This window comes from Suillus subalutaceus (genome assembly GCF_016647625.1).
Source record: "Suillus subalutaceus strain FC151 chromosome Unknown DFJ58scaffold_162, whole genome shotgun sequence".
In the NCBI taxonomy this organism is placed as follows: Eukaryota; Fungi; Basidiomycota; class Agaricomycetes; order Boletales; family Suillaceae; genus Suillus; species Suillus subalutaceus.
In genome coordinates this window covers 83,695-106,704 of record NW_024540411.1, presented here as the reverse complement: position 1 = coordinate 106,704, position 23,010 = coordinate 83,695, and the positions used below count along the sequence as shown (strand labels likewise).

Sequence of the window (23,010 nt, the reverse complement as noted above, 5' to 3'; positions counted from 1 at the left end):
TACCACAAGATTGACGAAACTGATGTTTATTTTGTTTGCCTCGGTATGTGTTTTATTTACTATGATGCCCTATCTAATGTACAATGTAGCGCTTGATCCTAACTATAAGGTGGCATATGCGAAGGGTAATGGGAGCCTCACGACTTCGACGAGGGCATGAGACGCTTGCGGAAGGTTTTTTGACAAATATTATCATCACAACTCCTCGCCCGCTGCTGCAGAGCCATCTATTGCAGCTCCTGCCTCGCTTGCTCGCCATGGGTCATACGGCCATAGCTGGATGCGTGATGCTGTCAAAACTCCGTGTCGCAAATGACACCGCAAATCGAAGACCTCGCCAGGAGCTTGACGACTACCTTGCTGCCCCCATTAGAGGATGTTGAGAATATAGTGGCGTGGTGGGGCGTGAGTTTTTTCGCATCGCATTTCCTTGCAAGTTGACTCAATATGCCTTAGCACCATTCCATTCAATATCCCACCATCTCACGCATTGCAAAGGATTACCTTGCTATTCAAGGCTCTGCCGTTGCATTTGAACGAGCCTTTTCGAGTGGCGGCATCACTGGGACTGCGCGCCGTAATCGTTTGTTGCCAACAACATTCGAGGCCCTTCAGCTATTGAAGAGTGGGTACCGTCAAGGCCACATTTCTGCAACGGTTCAAGCTGAGTTTGCTGCTGCTCATGAACACTATGCCATGGACGAAATTTAGCTACTCATTTACGGTTCATGTATTTCTTGCACTTTTGTCAAATTATATGTAGTGTTCGAGCGTTCGAACACGTTCTGAACTTGAACTGAACGCTTGTGAACACGTTCATAAGGGTCCGGTCCAGCGTTCGCCCTCCTTGCCTGAACGCGACCGATGGTCCAGTTTCGGCGTTTGCATTTAGAGGCCTAAGAACCGAACCAAACTGGACTTCGGCACCACTACACACAAAGCCAGGTGATGTCATCCAAAAAAACGAAAGTAGAACTCAGAGAGTACAAAAAATCAAAGGTGAGGAGGCACATATCTAGGTGTCACTACTGTATATCTGATCTATCATAGAAGGGCTCAAAACAACCCACTCATGTAAGCAAGGAATTGCAGGACGACAGCATGAGCCAACTACTGGGCGTCACTATAGCGGCCATCAATGCTACCAAAGACCTTGTGCCCATCGATCTCGCGAAAGGCATCCTTGGAACAATTGCAAACATTCTGACTCTCGTGCAGGTGTGTTAGCCTAACTCTTAGAAAGATTGATGAAACCCTACCTAGCCTTGCATTTATACAGTCAGTAATCAAGAACAAGTCTGATTTCCAGGCGATAGCCGACAAGTGCGAGACTATCAGAGAAATTCTTGAAAGTGCGACCAAGGATGCTACCGAAGATGATTTACGGGGACACTTAGGGCATGCATTAACCCAGCTTAACACGTAAGCCGAACCGATTTCACCATTGCCAGAATCTGTTGACACTGTGCAGGTCAGTAAACTGTATTAACAGTGATGTAGCATCATCGAAGGAGCAGGGATTTTGGAGGAGGCTCTTCACTGTCATGATTGATCGCGACAAGATCGCTGCATGGGAAAAGGATTTAGATCGCGTCCTTGGACTCTTCAATGTATGTCTGTGTAACTTCATCTCTACTTTGCTGGCTGAATGGCGTCCTAAGTTTGAAGCGATCACTGGCATAGGGATCAACATGAAGTTTGTAAAGAAGGCTTTGGAACTCGCGAGCAATGTTCCTAATATGAATGCCCCAAAGTACGTTGTGATTTTTGGTGGGTGGTGCGTGTCCCCTGAATGCAATTAGGAATCGTCAAATCAAGCCTCCATCACAGCCTGCCATGCTGTACGGTCGCGACGATCTTGTGGCAGAGTTGACAAACCTTGTCATCAATGATGAGCATTTAGCGTTGATCGGTCCTGGGGGCATGGGAAAGAGTTCTGTGGTCAAAGCCATCATCAACGAACCGCTTGTCACAGCCAAATTTGCTGTTAGGCGCTTCTTTGTGACTTACGATGGCTTGGATGCTTCAACCATCACTTTTGAAACCTTTATGACTCGTTTTGCAGGAGCCCTTGGCATAGAGATCGCTGGCGCTGATCCCATACACCAGATATCTACCTTTCTTGATTCTGCCAGCGCCCTCATTGTCCTCGATAATGCTGAAACCTTCGAAGAGGCCAGTGTATTGTCGGCACTTGGAGACATACCGCCGGCCATCGCTGAAATCGCTAATATCCCTGGTGTCATTCTGGTTCTCACGTCATGCAGTAGAAGGAATGCACCAAACATACGATGGATTACCAAGGATATTCTGCCACTGGACTTGAGCTCTGCTCAAGCGATGTTCTTTCAAATTTATCAGTGCGCCAGTTGTAGCGAAGCCAAAGAAGACATAAAAGGCCTGCTCAAAGAATTAGATTTTCACCCCCTTTCCATCAATATACTCGCAAACGCTGCGCAACAAAATGGCTGGTCTCCAACCACACTGCTCAAGAGATGGAACGATTGTCACAGCAAGGTGCTTGACGGCGGCAGGGGGAAGCTGCAAAGCTTGTCTGACACCATGCAACTGTCGCTCAGCTCGCCGTCTGTCCGGAATCTCGGTGAAGATGGACTTCGTGCTTTAGCTATCATTGCCTTCTTGCCCCAGGGTCTGAACGAGAACCTAGCTGGTCGTTTGTTGCCATCGCTTCTGCAAGTTGACACTATATGCAATGTTCTCTGCATGCAATCACTCGTTTATCGTCAAAACAACTTTCTCAAGGTGCTCGCCCCCATTCGGCATTACGTGCGGGATTCGTTGCAAGCACCTGACTCCACATGTTTGCAAGATATACGTACCTTCTACTATTGCACTGTCACCTCCTGTTTGAAAGAACGTGATCAGTATGCTGATATCATTATCTCGGATCACGTAAACATCAAGCATGTAGTTGCCTTCGACCTTGCCAATATCCCGGATGACGCAGAAGAGACCTATAACACTTGCTGGCAATTTTTGGAATTTTTGGAGCGGCATCTTCCTCGCCCGACTACTCTTACCCCTGCTATTTCCAACATTGTTGAGAACTCTTCCACGTGGATGTTAAAATCAAACTGCTTGTTAACTCTCGCGTGGCTCTACAACACACTTTCTCAGCTTGTCGAAGCATCACAGGCTTTCCAAGCAGCCGAGGTGCTCTACCTCACTGCCGGCGACCTCGAGATGATGGGGGATTGTCTTATAACTCATGCAGACTTACTGAGATGTCAAGGTCGCTTTATTCAGTCCCAGAATCTCTTAGAGGGTCTTCAGGACTCCAATTCTTGGGAGTCTCTCAGCGAAACAACGAAAGCCCGAGCTTGGTATTTTTTGGATATGGCCCGGATGTATACATTCACAGCATCTGCTGATGAATTATTTGTGAAGTTCACGGAAGACCACAACTGGGGCTTGCCATCCAAGATTTGGCACTGGCGGGCCAAATTTTGTCATGGGGGAGACATTGTCCAGGTGCACACCCACTTAGAGGACCTGTTCCTGCAATGCACAAGTGTCGGAAATGTCTTCAACTGCAGGGATGCACTTGAGGGGCTTGCAGATATAGCATTTTGTGAAAGCAGGCTATCCGACACAATGGATAACCTACAGACACTTGTAGGGATTTTCGAGGGACAACATTCCGACGATACCCTTTGGGCTACTGTGGGAAAGGCTGTTGTTGCAAGCAAACAACAAGGGAATTGTGACCTTGCAAGGGAGCTCATCCAGAAAGCCTTGGAATCATTCCCCATTATTCGCAACTGAGCAATGCGCGCATATTCCTCCAGCAATCTTATGGCTCGGCATGCATCGAGCTCACTGCAGGCGAGTGGGCCAGGGCTGAAAACCTATTTCACCACTACAATTGAAGCCTGAAACATGCAAAGCAATCTGGTGGTCAAGGCACTCAGTATATGTGGTCTGGGGGAGATTGCATTTGCGCGTAGTAACTTTGCTCTAGCCACACAGCGCTTCGAGGAGACACGGTCTTTGTGCACTGAGATGGGAGTGCCTCCACAGCATCTGTACAGTTGCTTACTACTCAATACATTACCAGACAGATTCGAAGGATGGGTGTTGTTTTTGGGGGGCCGGTCGCCATTTGTGAATGTTACAGTGGCTCAAAAAACCGTCCGTATGTTTTGGCATTTTTCACTATCTATAATATTGTGTGAGAACAAACAAATGCCTCAAAAACATGCTTATACCACATTGTAGTATGGCTTCAGGGCTTTCATTTGAGCCCTACACCGTGGGAATCGGTGGAGATATGGTGGAGATACAAGGCTCACAAAATGGTGACTCATGCGGACAGTTTTTTTGACTCAAGTATTTTACAGTAATAACCAGGTATTCTAGTATTTTGTATGACCTCCCCTGGCTTTAATTACTGCCTCTATCCTTCTAGGCATACTCTCAATTAATTTCTGGCAATCCTCAGCTGTGATCTTCCCCCATTCCACTGCTACTCTCTCCCAAAGCTCCCATACTCCTTTAGGGGGGTTTTCATAGGCTTGAAGCTTTTTCTTGAGTGTTCCCCAGAGATGTTCAATGACATTGACATCAGGAGACTGTGCTGGCCAGTCAAGAACATTGATGTTATGTTCTTCAAACCATTCCCTAGCTCTTCTGGATGTGTGCTTGGGATCATTATCCTATTGAAAAATGATATCTTCTTCATCAATCCCTGATTCTGCCAAGCTAGGCAGCAAGTGGTCATTTAAAATGTCCACATACTGCTCAGCATTCATCTTCCCCTCAACCTCAGCAAGCATTCCCACACCATTCCATCCCATACAGCCCCATACCATTAAAGAACCCTCCTCCAAACTTGACAGTCCCATTAACCTCTCTGTCTGTTAGGCCATCTCCCTTCTTTTTCCATACATACACCTTCCCATCTGACCCAATCCTATTGATTTTGGTCTCATCTGACCATATAACATGCTTCCAGTCCTCTACAGTCCAGTGTTGATGAGCTAAGGCAAAGGCTAGTCTTCTCTGCCTATGTTTGATGGAGAGAAGAGGCTTTTTCTTCTTTGTTACTGCCTTGAGATGAGCTGCCTTGAGAACATTCCTCACAGTTTGTGAAGAGACAGGGGTAGTGATGGTGGAATTGATATAATGGGTGGCTTGGACAGCATTATCAGCCTTTCCTGTAGTGATATGTTGGATAATAGCCCTTTTGTCAGTAAAGGTAAGCTTGGATGGACGTCCTCCACAAGAGTTTTCCTTGTCTGGGTGGCTTTCTTTGATGAACTTGGCCACAGTGGACTTGCATATTCCAGTTCTAGAGGAAATTTGGCGAGCAGAGAGGCCAGCATAAGACAGAGAGAGGATATTATCTCTTTGAGCAGAGGAGATGGCTTTCATGGTGATTATGACTATGATACATGAGATATTCTGGTTTATATAGTTAGATATAGTCATAAAATAAAATAATGACACCACTTTATAATTTATATAATAGTGGCATGATTTTTATGGTGTCTAAATAATGATTTATATAGTTTTAATATACACTCAAAAAACTGTCCACATGAGTCATCATTTTATAAGCCTTATATCTCCACCATATCTCCGCCGATTCCCACGGTGTAGGGCTCAAATAAAGCCCTGAAGCCATACTACAATGTGGTATAAGTATGTCCTTGAGGAATTTTGTTTCATTCTCACACAATATCATAGATAGTGAAAATGTCAAAACATGCGGACAGTTTTTTGAGCCACTGTATGTAGATCATGGTATTCAAAGGAACCATTGTACACCAAGTTGTATCTTTCTTGTGTCTCATACGATTTACCCAGAGCAGTTTAACGACCACATATCTATGCTATGACATGAATGACATGGACCGTCCACACCAGGTCGCAGGGAAAGTGTGTTCCATGTTCATATTACAGCGTGTTAAACTCGCACGTGCTTTAGGGCAGACTCATGAACATTCATCAATGTCCTGAATCTCGTACCTATCTGCCAAAGACACAACCAATAGCTCTAGCTGCCTGCGCAAGGATGGCGCAGGCAACATTGCGTTCGAAATGAAAGACAATCTACATGGCCCAGGGGAAATTATGCAAGAATCACGACTAACTTATAGCAGACGCAGCCCCAAATGTGAATGATTCTCCCAGGTAAGTCAAGTTTATGCTGCCCCGAGCATCATGGGGGCATTGGAATTAGTGAAGTTGGGCGTGGATTATTTGTCCAGAATGGCATGGCAAATTTGCGTACTTGTGCATGGCGAGATGATCAGAACAGGAACGTGATAAGAAATATGTACCATGCAGCTGGTACAGACAGATGGTGGCAGAATGTCAGCATATCAGCGTCAAATTGCCTTCTACAGAATGAGAAGGGCATCATATCCGAAAGTAAAACTCTGCTCTGGGACCAGAAAAGATAAGCTGTTATGCGACACTGAGGGATATCTCCAAAGCGAATGACAGTAGTGCCCAAGTGTCCTTTAATGTTGTGTCAGGGAATATGGACGTGCGCGCGAACACTGACATGGCCAAGCAACAGACAAGAAGATAAAGGATTGAAGGACAGACCTAGATAAAAGGAAGAAAAACCTTGAAACCATAGATTGACTTCGTCCAGCCTAATACCCAGTCTCTTGTTCACGAATCCGGCGCCCCTTCTGTCCTTCCATTGCTACCAGTCAAACCGTCATCCTCACCTCCCAGGTCTGACTCATTGGGTCGATCATCCACTTCAAAGTGGGGGTATCGTGTCGGTGGCGATTAAACATAAGGATATGCTATCCATGATCCCAAACGATATTATTAGTCTCACGGAGATCAGATTTAGCGAGAACTTACCAACCATGATTTGCCCCACCCAGAGGTCGTCGACGATCCTCGAGCTAGTCGGATGCATACTTTGCCACCTTATGCTCTTGTTCAGTTCCTTGTAGATTGTATCGCCCAGGTTCAAACTTCCAGCGTTGGTTCGCCACAGCAGGGATTTAGGAGGTATGTAATAAGCCTTGTGGCAAGAGTCGAGTAGATCGATAGATGGATGGTCTGAGAGACCTGAGGTATGCAAGTTTGTTGGGGGATCCAGTGTGTCTTGGAGATCGGAAGATAGAAACATATGACTATCAGCTCTCCCGGACGATGGAGTAGAGTTGATGATCTATTAGTCGAGGATGTGAATGGATTTGGCTTCGAGCTGAAACAGGCAGAATATTGTAGAAGGGGATGTGTTGGAATGGCACATGTTGAAGACAAAGTAGCAGCTGATGATGTGACATTGGATGGGGGAGAGTCGAGATATAGTTCCGATCGAAGCTAGTCGATCTGATGGCTAAGCTGTTTGACTGTGAGCCTGCATTTAGTGTCATGTATCTTGAGAAGGCCAGACTGCTCACCACGTCACCTTTTCATCATACAAGCTCCCTTTTGGGCTTGGTGAAACGTTCAGACATAACATCTCGTGGCGTCATAGATTAATCTAGTTTCTCATCAATGTTAATATACCTGGCTAGACGAAATGGGAACCCAGAGAACGTGCAAGGGTATTGAGACGATCGTCTGCACATCTCGAGCTCTGCATGATAGATCTGATGATCGATGATTAATAGCCACAATGGGTACCCATGACCCATACCATCTGACCCACGAGTCACCCGCGGGTGTTGCCCGGGCGGGTACCCGGGCAAACCCTACCCATGACACGCCCTAGACAGTTAGTTGTAACTTGTAATGTCGATCGTGGTTTCATTATTTTGATAGTAATTTCATCAGGCTGCAGCATTCTCTCAGATATTATGCAAGGCTCATCGGTCAATTTTTCCCTCATCTTTTAGGACTCAGACTGCTCCATCACTTTAGGCTCGTTGTGTAGCCAGACTAGATATGTCGATATGACTCAGATACAGTAGGTTGAGTCACACATTTGTGCTGCGCAGTTTCTCACCCTGAAGTAGTTGGAGGCACTCGTTTGACTTCTCAATCCTACTTCCATCACACAAACACAGGCAATGTTATCCAAAGCCAAAGACTGCAGGGTCCAGGCGACTAAAGGCAAGAAGGCATACATCTACTATGTTTCGTATATCTGATCTAACGTAATAGGACGACCTGCAAGCTAAACAACCCTCTTCTCAAATCAAGCAGTCCCAGAACGATAGTGTATATCAGCTGCTGAATGTCACCATAGCCGCGTTCAACACTACGAAAGATCTCATTCCTATCGCGCTTGCCCAAGGCATCCTCGGGACAATTGCAAACATTCTGACTATTGTGCAGGTGTGTTGGCCTATCTTCAGAAATATCACTGAAGCTCTACCTCTATATACAGTCAGCGGTCAAGAACAAGTCCGATTTCCAGGCGATAGCCGACAAGTGTGAGACTATCAGGGATATCCTTCAAAGAGCGACCGAGGATGCTACTGAAGACGATGCATCAGGAAATCGCCCAGGCCTAGGTTTTTCTAGTTAGATGTGATCAACGTAACCAAACATGGTAGATAAGGATCAACCATTTTAATTCTTGACTACGTGATAGCACTTAGACATTCAATGTCTACTGAGTTATGATACAGCTCAATATTGATTGTCCTTGGGATTCTCCTGTCACTACAGGCCTCCTAGGTGATATTCTGGCTTGGGGCTACCATTTTTCACCTTTACTTATCTCCAATTGTCTTGTGTTCACTTTTTGGTGGCAGTGTTAGAAGACGTGGCCATACAGTAGCACATAGATATTCAACGTCCCTGTAACTTATGATACAGGCTCAATATTGATTGTCCTTGGGATTCTCCTGTCACTACAGGTCTCCTAGGTGATGTTCTGGCTTGGGGCTACCATTTTTCACCTTTACTTGTCTCCAATCATCTAGTGTTCACTTTTTGGTGGCAGTGTTGGAAGACGTGGCTGTACAGTAGCACTTAGACACGCAATGTCCATGAGTTATAATGTAATGGACTCCACATCGAAGCCATGTACTGTCCGCTGATTGGTAGCCCTCGTGGAATCGGATATTTTGATCTTTAGTTAGGAATAAGCGTGAAGAAAATAACATGCTATTGCATGGATAAACTATTTCATACAAGTGAGATTTCGTATGCAGCTACATGAGAACAGCAAGTTAAACGAAGAGCAGCAATAAACCAAGTGAAACCGTTTTCAACATCGGCACTATCATCGCCTTGCTCCAAGTTCGCAAAGGTCGAGAATGCAGCAGGTTGGTGATCCTCTGCCCAGAACAACAACGGCGTGTCCGTTGACACTGTTCCGCTTGCCGAAATCCTTGGACTCAATGAGTTAGAGTTCAAAAAGTGTGTGGTATCACTCACTGCCAAGATAAGATCCTTCATTGCGACCTCAACCTTGATCCGTTCATCATCTGTAAGAGTGGGCCAGACGAAGTGTGGTTTTGGCGAGAGGTAGATACTCATGGAGTCGGACGCGTAGTCCAAGAACTTGGCACGAGTATAACACTCGATATCATGGGTATCGAAGTCGCCCCAACGAAGCTGAACGTCGATCCAATATTTATTGCTGGTCGTGCCATCCAAAATGTCCTCGTTCTAAATAAACGGAGCGATCAGATTAATGTCCAACCAGGTATGGAGGATGACCTACGTCTGTAACCAGTGAAGGCCGAGAGATGTTCCACCATAGACGTGCAAATTGAAGTTGTGAAAGTAGTACAATTCGAGGGCGCAACATGATGTTTTTAGTTAGTCATTGCGTAATCAATCAGCTAATGTAAGCCAGTGTATCCTGATACTATCAATCACTGCCCAATATCTAGTACTTCGCTACTTAATCTCTAGAGCACCATGGCATCTACTCTGGCACCACCTACTAACAATCAAATCAACAACAACTCACTCGTAAGTCGTTGTATCCTCAAGTTGTACTCATTAACCCAACCGTCACTAGAATCAGGTACCCTCGATTCAACCTGACATTCCAGGCCCGCTGATCATCAGCGATTCAGCAGTTGTATGTTATGAATACATTACATCAATATGAAACTAACCTACGGTTGTAGGGAGTGTGGAATACTGCCATCGAAACGGCCCAATACCGCATCCAGAATCATGCCACCATGCCGCCAGTTCCTTTTCCGACAACCGTTGAGGAAAAATGTTGGGTGACTCTGATGGCGTTGAGGAGAGAAGAAGACCTGCAGGAGACAACTAGGTACTTGGAGGACACGTGGAGGGAGCTGAGAGAGGTAAAGAAGTTATTGGGGATTAACAATTAGGATCCCGCATAGTCCACCTGTGAACGTCTTCGATGAGCTGAAGCTGAGGGGAGGAAATTACATCTTTTTGCGATAAACTGCTCGCGCTTCTGCCTTCTGATCTCAACCTGTTGCTGCTCTCTGCGGTGTGATCGTCTTGCTTCAAATCACCTTTATTCTTATAGTCTGATCAAACACGCATCTTCAGCAACCGATATCAAGATAAAAAATTGAGACAAGTATACTGGCTCTGCGGTGTTCCATAGTACGTGACTCCATGACAGATGGCTGGATCGAAAATATCAGTGTAGGAGCTGAAGCTGATGGGAGGAAATTACGTCCTTTTGCGATATTCTCCTCGTGCTTCTGCCTTCTGATCTCAACCTGTTGCTGAAATTTTTGTCAGGCGAGTCTACAGCCGAAGAGAATAGAGGCTACCGGAGGTGAAGCATTCCCAGGTCTTCCAAAGGGTCCCTGATGAGGCTGAGGAACGTTGCGCCTGGAGGCTAAGTCAGATCGTTCGTTGTTGGGACCATACCACTGGGGGGTGGGTCGTGTGCGGGGGCATCACGCCTACTGCTAGACCAGAATGGATCAAGAGGCACGCTTTGGACACCTAAGATGTTCGTCGCTCGACTGTCCTCTCAGTGGAGGGACGCGACCCTGCACACCAGTGAAGGCGCTATGACCCTGCATGGATGTGTTGTGAGAGTCGATGCCAAAAGCCAAGGATGTTGCTGGAGCAGCAGGCTCTGGCATCATATGCCTTGATGTAAACCGTGCGCTATAGTATTATGGAACATTCAGCGAATGGTTCAATGGAAGTTATACATAACACTAACCTCGTGGCTGCTGTGCGTTCCCTTCCACGCCTTGGCTGCACAGATATGTCAGTACCAGATACATCATGCGATTTATTAAATGATACACACCGATATACCAAAGGCAAAGTAAGAATCCATGCCATCGCTATCGTTATCCTCATCAGAGTTCCCGAAAGAAAACATTGTGGAAGGCTCGTGAACGGGAGGCATCAGTTCTGGCTCTGGTACACGGGAATCACCACGTGCTTGGTTCGCTTGTATTGACCATCGCAACGAATCGTGGTATATTCCAGGCGGGAACATATCCAAGTTAACGCTGCTAGAAGGATTAGATCTCCCAGATGTGTCACCGTTCAACACCTGTGGTCATTCCAAAGACATGCGTGGTGGAGAGCGCAAGCGAGCAGCACGCAGAGTGTGCAGAGGTGGTGTGGGTGGACGATAAACATATGGTGGCTGCACATCTCCCTCAGCTGAGTTTGTTGAATCCGGGATAGCATTGATCAGGGCGAACACAGGGTCAAAGATACTGTCGGGTGAGTCTTCAGAAGAGAGGTGATTGCGGTCTCTTGACAGAGATCTGTTAGTCCCACTTCTTGTCTGCGGATGTCTGTGTTTGGATAACATCTTGGAAAATCGTGCTCTCTCCCATTCGTTCAAGCCTCCTCGTGGAAACTGAGAAGGTGACCCCGGACCGTTTGATGCGAACGGTCTTGAAGGAAGGTCACTTGTTCGACCAGATGACAAAGGGTGGGAAGATGTAGTCGATGAGGAGTCCGTTTGACTGGCTATAAGACACCTCAAACGAGCAGCTGCAGTCAAACTTGAAATGTCTGAACTGTCTTGAGGAGGCTCGTCAGAGCTGGTACGTGAAGCAAACAATTGAGAGCGAAGATGCGCCCTGGCATTGGTGCGGCGATGTTCTGCGGCACTCTCTGATACTAATGAGTTGCTGGATACTGTCGTAGCAGAGGAATGCAAGCAGGAATGAAGGCGGATAGCGAGCTGGAGGATGATTGGGCGGCTCATGGCGGGAAGGTGACCCAGACAATGAACGGGCTAGATGAGAGAGATTAGTGAATACAGTTCACATAAATGCGCTGCACCTTACCAGTTTCTACGCCATGCTCGGGTAGACCGCGGGCATTATGAAGACCTTGGATGATCTCATGCACACTGTCTGAATGGGAGGGGTCGTCATCGTCTTCATCATTTTTGCCGGCAAGATCATAACGATTATGAGCCATGACCCTGCGTCTTCTCTCGTTATCCATGGAGTCCTCTTCACTGAGACCCTCTACGTAACGGTCAAATGACAATTCTGCTTCATCCGAATCTTCAAATCCCTGTTCCCTGGAAAACGAAGAAAAAGCCGCCGAGAGAGGATGAACTGGTGATATTTGTAAATAACAGGAAAAAATAACACTTAAATCATACCTGAGTTGCATGAGCGTTCGATAACTGTTCTAGCACGTGCAGCAACCTCTTGGTATCTGTCAGCAGAGCGCGAGGGAGATGAGTCATTGTCCTGGATTGTATTCAAAGTTACTCGAGGCCGTTCCTCATCAGCAGCGTAGAACTGAGAAATGGAGTCTCCAAGCACTGGAAAAATAGTAGCTTTTAGTCAATATGATCATCACTTGTGTGGGACAGAGCACCAACCAGAGGATGACGCAGAAGCGCTTGCTGACGTACGCGCAAGTACTCGATCTCCAGCCAGTATCTGAATGGGTAGAATGTCTTGCAGCCTGCGGCCTAGCAGCTAGATCTGAAGTTGGTTGCTCAAATACGCTGTCAAGCAATCCCGGATGTGACTACATCTGGCGAGGGCGCAATTGGCGGCGAAGGACGGGAGGAGGTAGGAGCACCCCATAACAGATTTGACGAGCCAGAACTTGACCCGCGATGGACATCTTGCCTGCCGTCGGGTCCATGTAAGGCATCAGTATTGTTTCTTTCAGTTTGCAGGACTGACGGTATGGAGGCAAGTGATCCACTGGAAAACTCATCAGATTCTCGTGTAGATGCGTTTGTCCTTGCTGATGAAGAGATCGATGGGGGTGGGTGGTATGAATGATGAGGAGGGGTGTTGGACGAACATGTAGAACTGGAGACATTGCTTGTAGTATAGCCAGGACGTAATAAGCCTGATATGTTCGGTGATATTGCGTGAAGACGGAAGGCAAGGGCGTCTACGAGGTTATACATTTGTCAAACAAATCTACAAACGTTACGATCAGCGTGGCCTTTCGAAGAAAAAAAGAGCAGACATACCGATTAACTTGTTCTCAAGGGTGAACCGGATGATGGGTAGAATGACCTCCTGCACCTGCGACAAAATCTCAGGCGAGGATTTAATGCATGAGACAACCTGCACAACTTTATCAGATGCTTTGAACTAACATGATGGCGAGAGTACACGCACAGTCCAAATAGTTTTAGGAACTCCCAAAACATTGTTTACTTTATCGTTGTCGCCATCCGTCACGAGAGATTCCACATCAAAATGCTGTCTGGAAATTGTTTTCTTCTGCTGTGCCAGACCCTCTTTTGCCAGGCGTAAGTAAGATTTACACTAGATACATGCCGTCAGTGTATCATATTAGCATCTACAAGACAAGGCTCACCAGCCAGTGCAGTGAGCTGCGACACCACAGGCATTGTGAATATCAAGGTCCATTTCATTGGAGAGCTTGAGAAGATCTGTAACAGCCACCATCAAAATCAATGAGTGCGTTAACGGGTTTGGACATGAAACACACCTTGCTGCGGGATGATACGAGACCAAGATAAGGAAAAGCAGTAGGACTTGACGCCAAACTGAGCAAGTAATGCAATGTCCTCCTTCCAGAGCCTGTATGAATCAGTGGCCACATCCCTGTCTCGGCCGTCCATTCTCTGTCCAGGTTGCTTGGAGAAGTCGTCCCAGATAGACTTTCCATGCGTCCATCGACATTGGCAGATCCTTCGATCTGAAAACCCTGCTGTAAAACACGTCATTGCTTGATGGCAGCGGTAAAAATTGTGAAATGTACCAGTAGAGGGAAAAGGTACCTGGTACGTTGGGTCGGTTTTGGTGAAGAGGACGACGAATGGTTGCCAAGTATCGATATGTTTGACGAAGAGGGTGATGTCAAGAAACTTGCGGTAAGCGCGGATGATGTCCTCAGTCGAGGCGACGAAAATCAGCAATCTGCCCATCGGAGAAGCCCATGCGTTTAGCATGCTTCATGAGTTCATGGTCTATTTCTTCAACGAAGCCAACTACCTTGATTCCGAGGGCGATTTTAGCAGCAGTGTAGGCAAGCGGATAACCAGTAGCTTGAGACGCAGAGCACTTGAACGACATAGACTGATGAAAGTCGTATTAGCATAGACAAATATAAAAAGAACCATGAACGTACCGGGCAATAACCTTGATAACACAGTATTCCTTGGACATGGGGATTAAGTGCATACTGGACGAAAAAACCAAGGGGCAAGACGTTATGAAATGATACAGTGTGCATGTTAGCAGGAGCAGGAAGAAGAGTCTGGGCTAATGACGTTTGGGATTGGGATAGAGACGTTGGGACAACGCGAGTGATAGCCGTGATGAATCTGTCACGAGGGATATCGACGTTTGGGAGGACGCAAGAGAAAGCCTCGATGAATCCGTCGAGTTCGAATTAGACGCAGAGTGCGAAGAAGAGGAAGGAAGAGGCGCAAAACCTAGGTTTGCCCCTGGGAGACGAATAGCTCTTGTGGAGCACATCATTCAAGGAGAAGTCTTTCCTGGTCATGCCATCGACCAGTGCTCTCAAAGATGGCGGTTGTCCTATTGGCTTGACAGGCATTGGAAGTTGGGTTGTGGCATCGAGCTGCAGCGCTTGCTGGGAAGGAGATTTAGCTGCTTCTGCAACCTCCTGTATCAGCTTCACGGCTTCCGCTTCCTGTAGATAAAATGAGCCATGTGAAATGTTAGCCACGTCGCAGATACCTACTTGAGCATTCTTCTTCTCCTCGTTAGCCTTGCATTTTTCCTCCAATGCGGCTGCATTCTGTCGGGCACGTTCTTTCTCTTTCTCCCTGCTCTTCTTCTTCCACCTGTCGTCGCTGTTTTGTGCGCTCAACTGAGATGTGCATGGCGGTTTTGTGAACATCTTCGATGCTTAGCGTAGGAGTCGCGAACGAGGCAGGGGTTTCGGAGGTCACTGAGATGGTTGATAACAAAGGTGACTGACCAATGACGCTACCCCCATGAGTTGTGGTGGGTGAATTGAATGACGCCGAGAGGCAGACAGAGGTTGATGTGGATCTCTAGCAAAAAGCCTTCCAGTTGAAATATGGGGTCGAAGCTGCCGAGTGGTATCACACTTCAATAATGACGGTAATGGTGGAGGCCCCATGGTCGACAAACGGCGACCTCTGCTATCAAGCATAATTTTGCGTTTCTCAATAGGAGAAACAGATGGAAGCCTGTCCCAGTTAGGCGGCCCATTCATTGAGGGAGATAGTAAACTGTCACGAGACCTGCCGAAAGAAGTATAGTCACCAGGACCATGTCTCAATATGTGCGATGAGCGATCATAGCCACTTACAGTTTTTTGGAGTAATTGCACTGGTTGTACAGGCGACCGCATTGGTCCATCTCGTCCACTACGGATGTTCACTGGAGGTGGAATATGCTTTATATGAGCCTCTCCTAGACATCGGTGCCCCAGGGAAATGCCGGGTGTTTGGATGAGAACTGTATGGCTCGAGTCTGAGCATTCATTGAAAAGAACTCTTGAACCTTCCAAAGGCGAGTAGCTAGGATGCGAAGATGCAGGAGACATTGATGAATGTCGAGGAGTACGTGGTAGATCCTTGTGCACAAAGGATGGGGAAGGCCTAGATCGTGGCCATCTCCGGTCAAAATCGTCTGCAATAAGCCTTTGTCTGAGAGATTAGACTATTCGCCAATATTCTCCTTTAAGTTTGTCAGACTGATGCGTGAATAGCACAAACATTGTAACATACCTCATCGTCCAATTCGCATGAAGGTATACAAGAGCACACGCATGATCCGTAGCAAAAAAAAAAAAAGCCGGAGACGCCCAGAAGAGCTTTTGTCTCATCGAATATGCACATTCTTGGATTGCTTTTCGATGTCTCCCAAACGCAGACAGCTGGCCAAAATCAGGGCTGTCTGGCGAAAATTGACACACTGGCAGAGGGTAAAGTGGAAACCAAGCAGCTAATGGCATCTAAGGACGCAACACAGCGATGACCAACTGCAGAGAGCAGAAATAGAGATAAGCCAGACAATAGCGGGAGTGTAAACAGGGTATGGTCCAGAGTGCAACGACCAGCCGAGGAATTCCAATGCCAATAGAGTGAACAGGAGATCCACCGCTGTCCAAGAAGGAGAGGAGGCAATGGATGGGATGACCGTTACTTGACGTTGGTTCGAAACCTGTGGCTCAGATGGGAGCGGCAGTCATTGCTGCAACACTGCGATTGAGAAGTCAGCGTCATTGCGGCAATGCGTACAGATCAGACAGAAACATAGAAGAGCAAAGAAGACCAAATAACATCAATTGGAAAATCAAAAAGCAGAATCCTTGCTTATTTTCTCTCCCACACTGATATGGATAAGATCGTACCTGTGCTAAAAATTCTCAAAATCTGCTATCTGCAGCACGCCATTGTTATCGATGAGATGATCAGCAGCATTTGTGTGTAGGGTCACTACTAGGGTGTCACTCTGTGAACAGTCATAAGATAAGATTGAGTGAGGCAAAGGCAATCTGTACTTTGAAACAAGCGATACATTCTGGTGCTTGACTGCCTTGAAAACTTTGATCAAGGCGATTAGAGGAAAGCCGGCAAGCCCTCCTTCTCGAAGTTATTATGAATAAAATAACATTTGAGCTACCAGGCTTTTGGTAAGATGGTGGACTGCTTCATAGACCTCTCTGATCATGATGATGAGCTGGTGGTATGTAAACAATTAACTTTGAAGAGGTAGGAGGGCCAGATGGTACTTGCCAGCTCTGCAATGGCATGAACCTCATTATCTCCACCTTGCATCAGGAGCACCTCCAGGCCTGCCACAAACTGGGCAGGAGGACAAAGTACTCAACCTTGAAGTTTTCTTGTGAACTGTGGAGGTGCCACCACCACATTTCTTAAGGGCGTGGTAAGACACCTTCAGATGAGGATCCCTGGTAGTCAGTTATCTTTGGTGAGCGTTTAAGACTCTATCCAGTACTCACATTGCTTGTGTGTATGTTGAAGGCTGAGACCTTCGACATTAGTGGAACTATAACAATATCCCAAACTGAACTTCAGTAAGGGCCGCCGCATCAGATTGTGCCAGAATGTAAAAAGAATGCTTGCAAGATATGCAGTGCTGAAGACTGGGACACACCTGATGAGTGTGACTCATCCAATTCCGGACTTTTCCGATGAGTATTCCGAGCCCCCACATAACTCATCATGCGTCTAACCAGCATTTAATAGAAAAGCCAAACAGGATTTGTACAGAGGTAACGGTAAATCTCATGGTATTTGTTGTACAAGGTCAAGAAACGAGATCCGAGAAGGGACTAGCAAACATCCGATGGAAATACTGTGACTAGTACGCAATGGGCCGAGCCGAAAAGTAGGAAGGCGGTACAGGTGAGCTAAATCTCAGAGACTTGGGGGAACTAAAGCCCTTAGTACTGTTTGGGACGACAATGCAAGAATGAATGATTGGCTGCTGTGTAAACTCGATAGGTTCAACGTCCGTCATGTTCCTCAACCTCTTCCCGTTCTCGTCTGTCATGATTCTCGGAAGACCCGACCTGGGAGCAATAGGCAGGATATTATTCATCCTGAATGTAGAGCATGAGTATGCTCAAACAGCACATTAAATACGTACTTTATGAATGGGAGAGCTTGCACTGTATCTGTCATATACCATATATCCAGTTACAGATCCGATGATCCGGATCTCAGATCCGATGAACATATCCGTCGTCCGGTCCACAGATCCGCTTTGATTCTTATTTCATTTCCTGTTCATATAATTCTAACTATCATTCATCTCCTTTCGGTATTCCTGTACACCGGTATACCGGTTATCCTTTACTTCCGCTTTGCTTACTGATCCGCTACACTTACGAATCTGCTTTTACTTGTACTTCATTCCCAGTTCATGATTCGTGATCCATCCGACTTACCAATACGCTCCACTTAGACTTTGCTTATACTTTCGTACATAGCCTCGCACCTTTGCTTATTGATCATTCCGTTAGCTATCCGTAGTATATAAACCTTTGTATATGCGCTGTAGTAGATCAGTTCGAATATCATCTTAGATTGCACTCATTCCGTCTGGACTCTAAGTCCATCCGTATCCGTCCGGACTTGAGTACGCTACTCTTGTCTACTCCGAGACTTAGGATAGATTCCTATAGTCTACATATCCGCCTCTGTCTTCGGACAGTCCTCACCCGTTAGTTTCTAGTCCGGATCCGATCCGGATTAGCCGTTACTCTATACGTTCGATATCCGGAAGTCTTAACGGATCCGTTGCAATACTTATCCGTTGCGATACAAGACTTATCCGTTACAATACTTATCCGTCTCACTAGACGCGATACTTTAGCTCTCTGAAATAAGGGGCAAGACTCGGGAAAGGGGCACAGCGCACGAGCTGAGGCCGAAGCCCTTCGGATCCGATACTACTTGAGTACGGTCTTAACAGTATCCGTGAATGTCGGAAACATGTTTGGATAATTGTACATTTCATTCAGAGCTGACATGAGAACCCCGTTCATGACTTCTGGTTCAAGATGTTCGATCTTCTCCGAGCTAGCACATTTTTCTTTCATGATGGTGACCATCGACTGGTAGAGCTGAAACATCGATGCAACATCTGTTAATTTGAGAAAACACAAAGGAAATACAAACTCACCAAAGTCATCAAATTGCACACCGGTTTTTGGCCCAGACAGCTGGAATCTGAAAAGATTTCTTCCGAAAAGAAATTGGCTAGCCTCGCACTGCCTTTTCCGTTTGCTAACTTGCTGATTGGGTGAAAGAGTGATGCCCAAAGGAGCTCCAGGAAAGCATGTTCCCCAACGAGTTCGGAAATCACCTTATACACCTGAAAAATGAAAAGTCATGAGCTAGTACAGTAACTGTGGTCTCAAGTCCCGTACGTCATTGATATCTTCGAGTTGAGGAGAATCACGAAGTACATGACCCTCGTTCCTAGTGCATCGGAAGAGGCGCAAAAGTTGGTGTGTGGTGACAGTGCACCTTTGATAACCTTCCTTAGTTCCGCCTTTGAATTGTCAAATGCCTTAGCCAGCTGCTCGCATGAGTAATGGAAAGGCGAAGGCGAAGGCGAAGGCAAGAGAGGGCGTACATTTACATGGAATTCCAGCCACCCAGCAGAAATGGTGCCTCCATTGGTAAATTTGACGGTTACTGATGAAATTGTGATATGATGACTGGTAGAATTCAAGATGCAAGGCACTGACCTGGTAGTTTCTTCATCTCGTCATAAGTTGTGTCACATAGATGAAGCGCGGTGAGAAAGATATTGGTAACTCGGTGTTGTACTTCCAACTGAGAAATCTCGAATGGGTTTGGGCGCTCTCCTACCCACATAGCTCCAACAAATATGGCCCTAGTGAGCATCACGATCCGCCACCAAGACGACTTCTTCATTGCGCGGGTGAGGGTGTCTCGTTGCTTCTTGTTTAAGGTTGCCCATATGCCATCCTTAGACCTTCTCCATTGTAAGTCGGGATGAAAACCCTCGTGGACTGGCTCTCTGTTGAGATCATCATCAACTTCATCCCATTTGTCCAAAAAGGGCATAATAGCTGCATCGTCGACACCATTGAGGGAGGTAATAGTGGATAATCCCCAGTAGTTATAGCCACAATCGAGCTCTTGAAGCTCCGTGGGTGTGAGGTCAAAAGAAGTGGGGGCCAGGAGACCATCCGAGAGCGCGTGATCGAGAGCACTTGAATTGTCAGAGGGCAGCGCCTCATACGTTAGTTGTTGTATGGGGGTGGGAGCGGGAGGCGGATACCCGTTTGGAAACGGAGCATAAGAGAATTGAACTGATGCGTTCAAAAGTTCTTGAAGCTATAAATGTATCACAATAAAAACGTGCACGACAACTGAGCACAGCACTCACGAGCCAAGTAGGCATTGGGATACCTCTGCTGTCAGCCCTACAGTATGTAGGTGTTATTGCACTAATATAAGCGCCGCCAGCTGGCTAGATCTGTCGTTAAAGATGGGATGCTTGATATGACAAATGGCTCACCGCTGTTGTGAATAGCTCGTGAAGGTGCGTAGCATCCCCCTCACCAGGGATAATCAGCCACCCAAGTTGCGTAAGCCGACCAGTCCAAGGCTGGGCCACCTGGAAGGATTTTTCGCACTACAAATAGATCACATGAGATTGAAAATTTGCATTCGAGAAGGAAAACTCACGTAGATGGCTGCTATTTGGTTGTGATTAGCAAGGTACCCTACAACAACATACGATCCTGTAGTAAAGGAGATGAATGGATGCTGAAAGAAAAAATAGGTACAACAAATTATAGTGGATGGACGGCAACAAACCTCCTCATGCTAGAGGAGAAGGTCATCAGCATCAGCGAATCCACTGCATTCAGTCCTGTACTTACGGCAAGCTGAATGAGCTGAAGAATTTCGCCGATAGCGGGCACGTATAGCCACACAGTAGGAGACATTGATTGACCTGTGAGTACGAGGGTGGGGTGGGTAAGGAGGGAATTGATGGCAACCAATCAAGTTAATAAAGGCTGGCCATAAAGTACAAAGCCTGTAATACATTAGCAAAGGTTAAAATTGGGGTAATGCGTACTAATCTGTGTATTGGCCGTTACTTCTCGTTATCGCTAGTTGGTGCCCACCACTTCTCAGCATTGCTGGACGATACCCACCTGTATTGCCTGCCAATCCCTACCTGACAGTGACCGCTGGCAATCTTGATTGAATTGGTGGCCATCAATAATCTCCGGTCATATTATGTATTAGCCATCCTGGGGTCGTGGAGTCGTGCCCATCAGACTACTAGGGTTCGATTGCTGTAAGATAACATCAATTTTCATAATCGAAAGCATGCCTCATGAACATATCATCTACTAGTGCCTCCGCGAGGGACCCCGTGCTTGCGTCCTGTCCTTGTTCAAAGAAGTCCCATTCTTCAACCCCAATATGACTCTCTTCGTCATTTTCATCCTGTTCGTCGTCGCTTGGGTGGCCTATCTCCGTGAAGTTTTCTCCGCCTTTAAAATCGTCATCATTCAGACAGGCGGCTGTCTGAGTGACTGATTCCCGTGATGAGCTATGATTATCTAATATACCTACCCTATGCGAGTACACATGGCCTACCCCGAGGCCATAATGGAACCTCATTAGTGTGTCACGATCTGCGAAACTGGTGGACTCGGAGTTATGATGATATAGATATGACTTTATGGGTAAGAGCACTCACCTGTTGACATAGTATTCTAGCCAGTCATCTTTATCTCCCGAAAGGGAAGAAATCCCCCCGTTAAGATTACGCTGGCCTTGAGCAAAAGCAGGGATTATATGGCAGGCTCTCAGAACTGCTCCTGGATCCACGAAGCCGAAAGCGGTTGGGTTTGTCAACAGCAGGAAGCGAACTCGTTCCAAAGTATGTGTTTCCCATGAATGGTGTTGTATCAGTTCATACCACCGAACAAAAAGAAAATCTATTCGGCAGGACTCATATACGTTATCTGAGCGCACAGCATTGATATGATGGATACCAAGCACTCTCGCATAACGATATTTGACATTGGATTCGTCACCGTGCTGGAGCAGCATGATGTTGCAATGGGGGGTCCGAGGATTTTCACGTCTTGAGCCTTTCGAACGTCGTATGTCGTATAATTAAATCTGACGAGGTTGTGGTGGTAGATTCTGTTGCGTTTGAAGAAAAGTTGTCCCTTGTCGGGATGGGTAGAGTTCTCCACCGAAGATCCAAGAGTCCCTATGCGGCCCAGGATATGATCCATCAAACGTGGTATGAAGTCCTGCGTCATGATGTTAGAACAACGATCGAGCGCCCCGAAAACCTTACCTTTATGGCAGGATCCCCCGCATGACTGCGTAGATAATGTCCCAAATCGTCGAAAATTTTCTCACTTCGTCCAATATGATGGTGTAATTGAGGGTCGATCGCAGTTTCGTCAGCTTGCATACGAGGGGCCGGTGTTGCCTGCCGGTGTTTGATATGATGTAAACGATTTTGACGGCGCTTGATTTGAATTAGCTGGCGAACGAAATTTCTGCGATCGGTTCGACGGTATCTGCCTTTCGAAGTTCAGTGCTCTAACTCTCCCTTATAGTAATTGAGGTAGGGAGCAGACAGGGAGTAAAATATAACTCACTGGTTCTGTACTATACGAGTCTGTTGTGCCAAAGCGACGAATGGAAGCGACATAATCGCCTAACGCATGGAATTTGTACATCTTCAGATTAAGCGACTTCTTCATCCTCGATGGCCTTGGTAAACATGGATCCTGCGACTGCTCAAAATTTGCCTTCTGTTTCCCTTTGGCATTATCCCCTACCCTCTTTTGAGCTGCTATTCTTTGCCCAACACCGTTTGGCACGCTGCCCTCCATGCATCTGATAGCATCCTTTGTCTGCCGACGAGACCTTGCATCGACCTCACGGTCGAGCTCTTGTGTGTGGTATGCAGTGCATACCTTCGTTCTGAAGTGACGGAATTTTTCACCAAGGTGGGTGGTTTGCTTGTCGAGAATCTCTAAGGTGAGGTCGGAATGCATGCGCAGTTTGGCGAGGCCATGCCAATGCGCCATAATGAAAAGAAGATCGAGCAGAATTATGTTGTGAGCATCAGGGAGGAGGCCTTCGAAGACAGGAATAGAACACTTGTACAAAGTTAGTCCATGAACATAAATGAG

The 23,010-nt window shown here is 46.6% G+C and overlaps 6 protein-coding genes across 6 annotated transcripts; 2 read left to right on the top strand and 4 right to left on the bottom strand.

Annotated features, from left to right (window-relative positions):
* Window positions 1-948: 948 nt before the first annotated feature.
* Window positions 949-3,786, top strand: DFJ58DRAFT_861892 (uncharacterized protein; the record flags this gene model as incomplete). Its single annotated transcript, XM_041394054.1, has 6 exons — window positions 949-999; window positions 1,051-1,218; window positions 1,280-1,422; window positions 1,472-1,610; window positions 1,662-1,753; window positions 1,803-3,786. The coding sequence occupies 6 exons, from the start codon at window positions 949-951 to the stop codon at window positions 3,784-3,786; spliced, it is 2,577 nt and encodes an 858-aa protein (XP_041238002.1).
* Window positions 3,787-8,009: 4,223 nt separating this feature from the next.
* DFJ58DRAFT_733997 (uncharacterized protein) lies at window positions 8,010-8,470 on the top strand (the record flags this gene model as incomplete). The annotated part of the gene is made up of 3 exons (XM_041386387.1): window positions 8,010-8,075; window positions 8,104-8,277; window positions 8,330-8,470. The coding sequence occupies 3 exons, from the start codon at window positions 8,010-8,012 to the stop codon at window positions 8,468-8,470; spliced, it is 381 nt and encodes a 126-aa protein (XP_041238001.1).
* A 992-nt stretch (window positions 8,471-9,462) lies between these two features.
* Window positions 9,463-9,670, bottom strand: DFJ58DRAFT_617861 (uncharacterized protein; the record flags this gene model as incomplete). The annotated part of the gene is made up of 2 exons (XM_041380991.1): window positions 9,463-9,561; window positions 9,617-9,670. Coding segments are annotated over 2 exons (153 nt in total), but the record flags the coding sequence as incomplete, so codon positions are not given.
* A 990-nt stretch (window positions 9,671-10,660) lies between these two features.
* DFJ58DRAFT_846195 (uncharacterized protein) lies at window positions 10,661-15,680 on the bottom strand (the record flags this gene model as incomplete). Its single annotated transcript, XM_041393263.1, has 22 exons — window positions 10,661-10,725; window positions 10,765-10,842; window positions 10,898-11,010; window positions 11,069-11,103; window positions 11,159-11,410; window positions 11,498-12,109; window positions 12,157-12,440; window positions 12,488-12,652; window positions 12,746-12,812; window positions 12,869-12,968; window positions 13,026-13,242; window positions 13,325-13,379; window positions 13,476-13,597; window positions 13,678-13,753; window positions 13,813-14,034; window positions 14,105-14,215; window positions 14,319-14,402; window positions 14,455-14,650; window positions 14,762-14,982; window positions 15,034-15,162; window positions 15,274-15,562; window positions 15,631-15,680. 22 exons carry the CDS (start codon window positions 15,678-15,680, stop codon window positions 10,661-10,663), a joined length of 3,543 nt encoding a protein of 1,180 aa, XP_041237999.1.
* Window positions 15,681-17,651: 1,971 nt separating this feature from the next.
* DFJ58DRAFT_846194 (uncharacterized protein) lies at window positions 17,652-20,781 on the bottom strand (the record flags this gene model as incomplete). Its single annotated transcript, XM_041393262.1, has 10 exons — window positions 17,652-17,892; window positions 18,806-18,918; window positions 18,978-19,169; window positions 19,434-19,495; window positions 19,549-20,164; window positions 20,217-20,300; window positions 20,349-20,465; window positions 20,519-20,599; window positions 20,651-20,659; window positions 20,716-20,781. The coding sequence occupies 10 exons, from the start codon at window positions 20,779-20,781 to the stop codon at window positions 17,652-17,654; spliced, it is 1,581 nt and encodes a 526-aa protein (XP_041237998.1).
* A 370-nt stretch (window positions 20,782-21,151) lies between these two features.
* On the bottom strand, window positions 21,152-22,280 carry DFJ58DRAFT_846193 (uncharacterized protein; the record flags this gene model as incomplete). The annotated part of the gene is made up of 4 exons (XM_041393261.1): window positions 21,152-21,398; window positions 21,549-21,892; window positions 21,937-22,113; window positions 22,161-22,280. The coding sequence occupies 4 exons, from the start codon at window positions 22,278-22,280 to the stop codon at window positions 21,152-21,154; spliced, it is 888 nt and encodes a 295-aa protein (XP_041237997.1).
* Window positions 22,281-23,010: the final 730 nt, after the last annotated feature.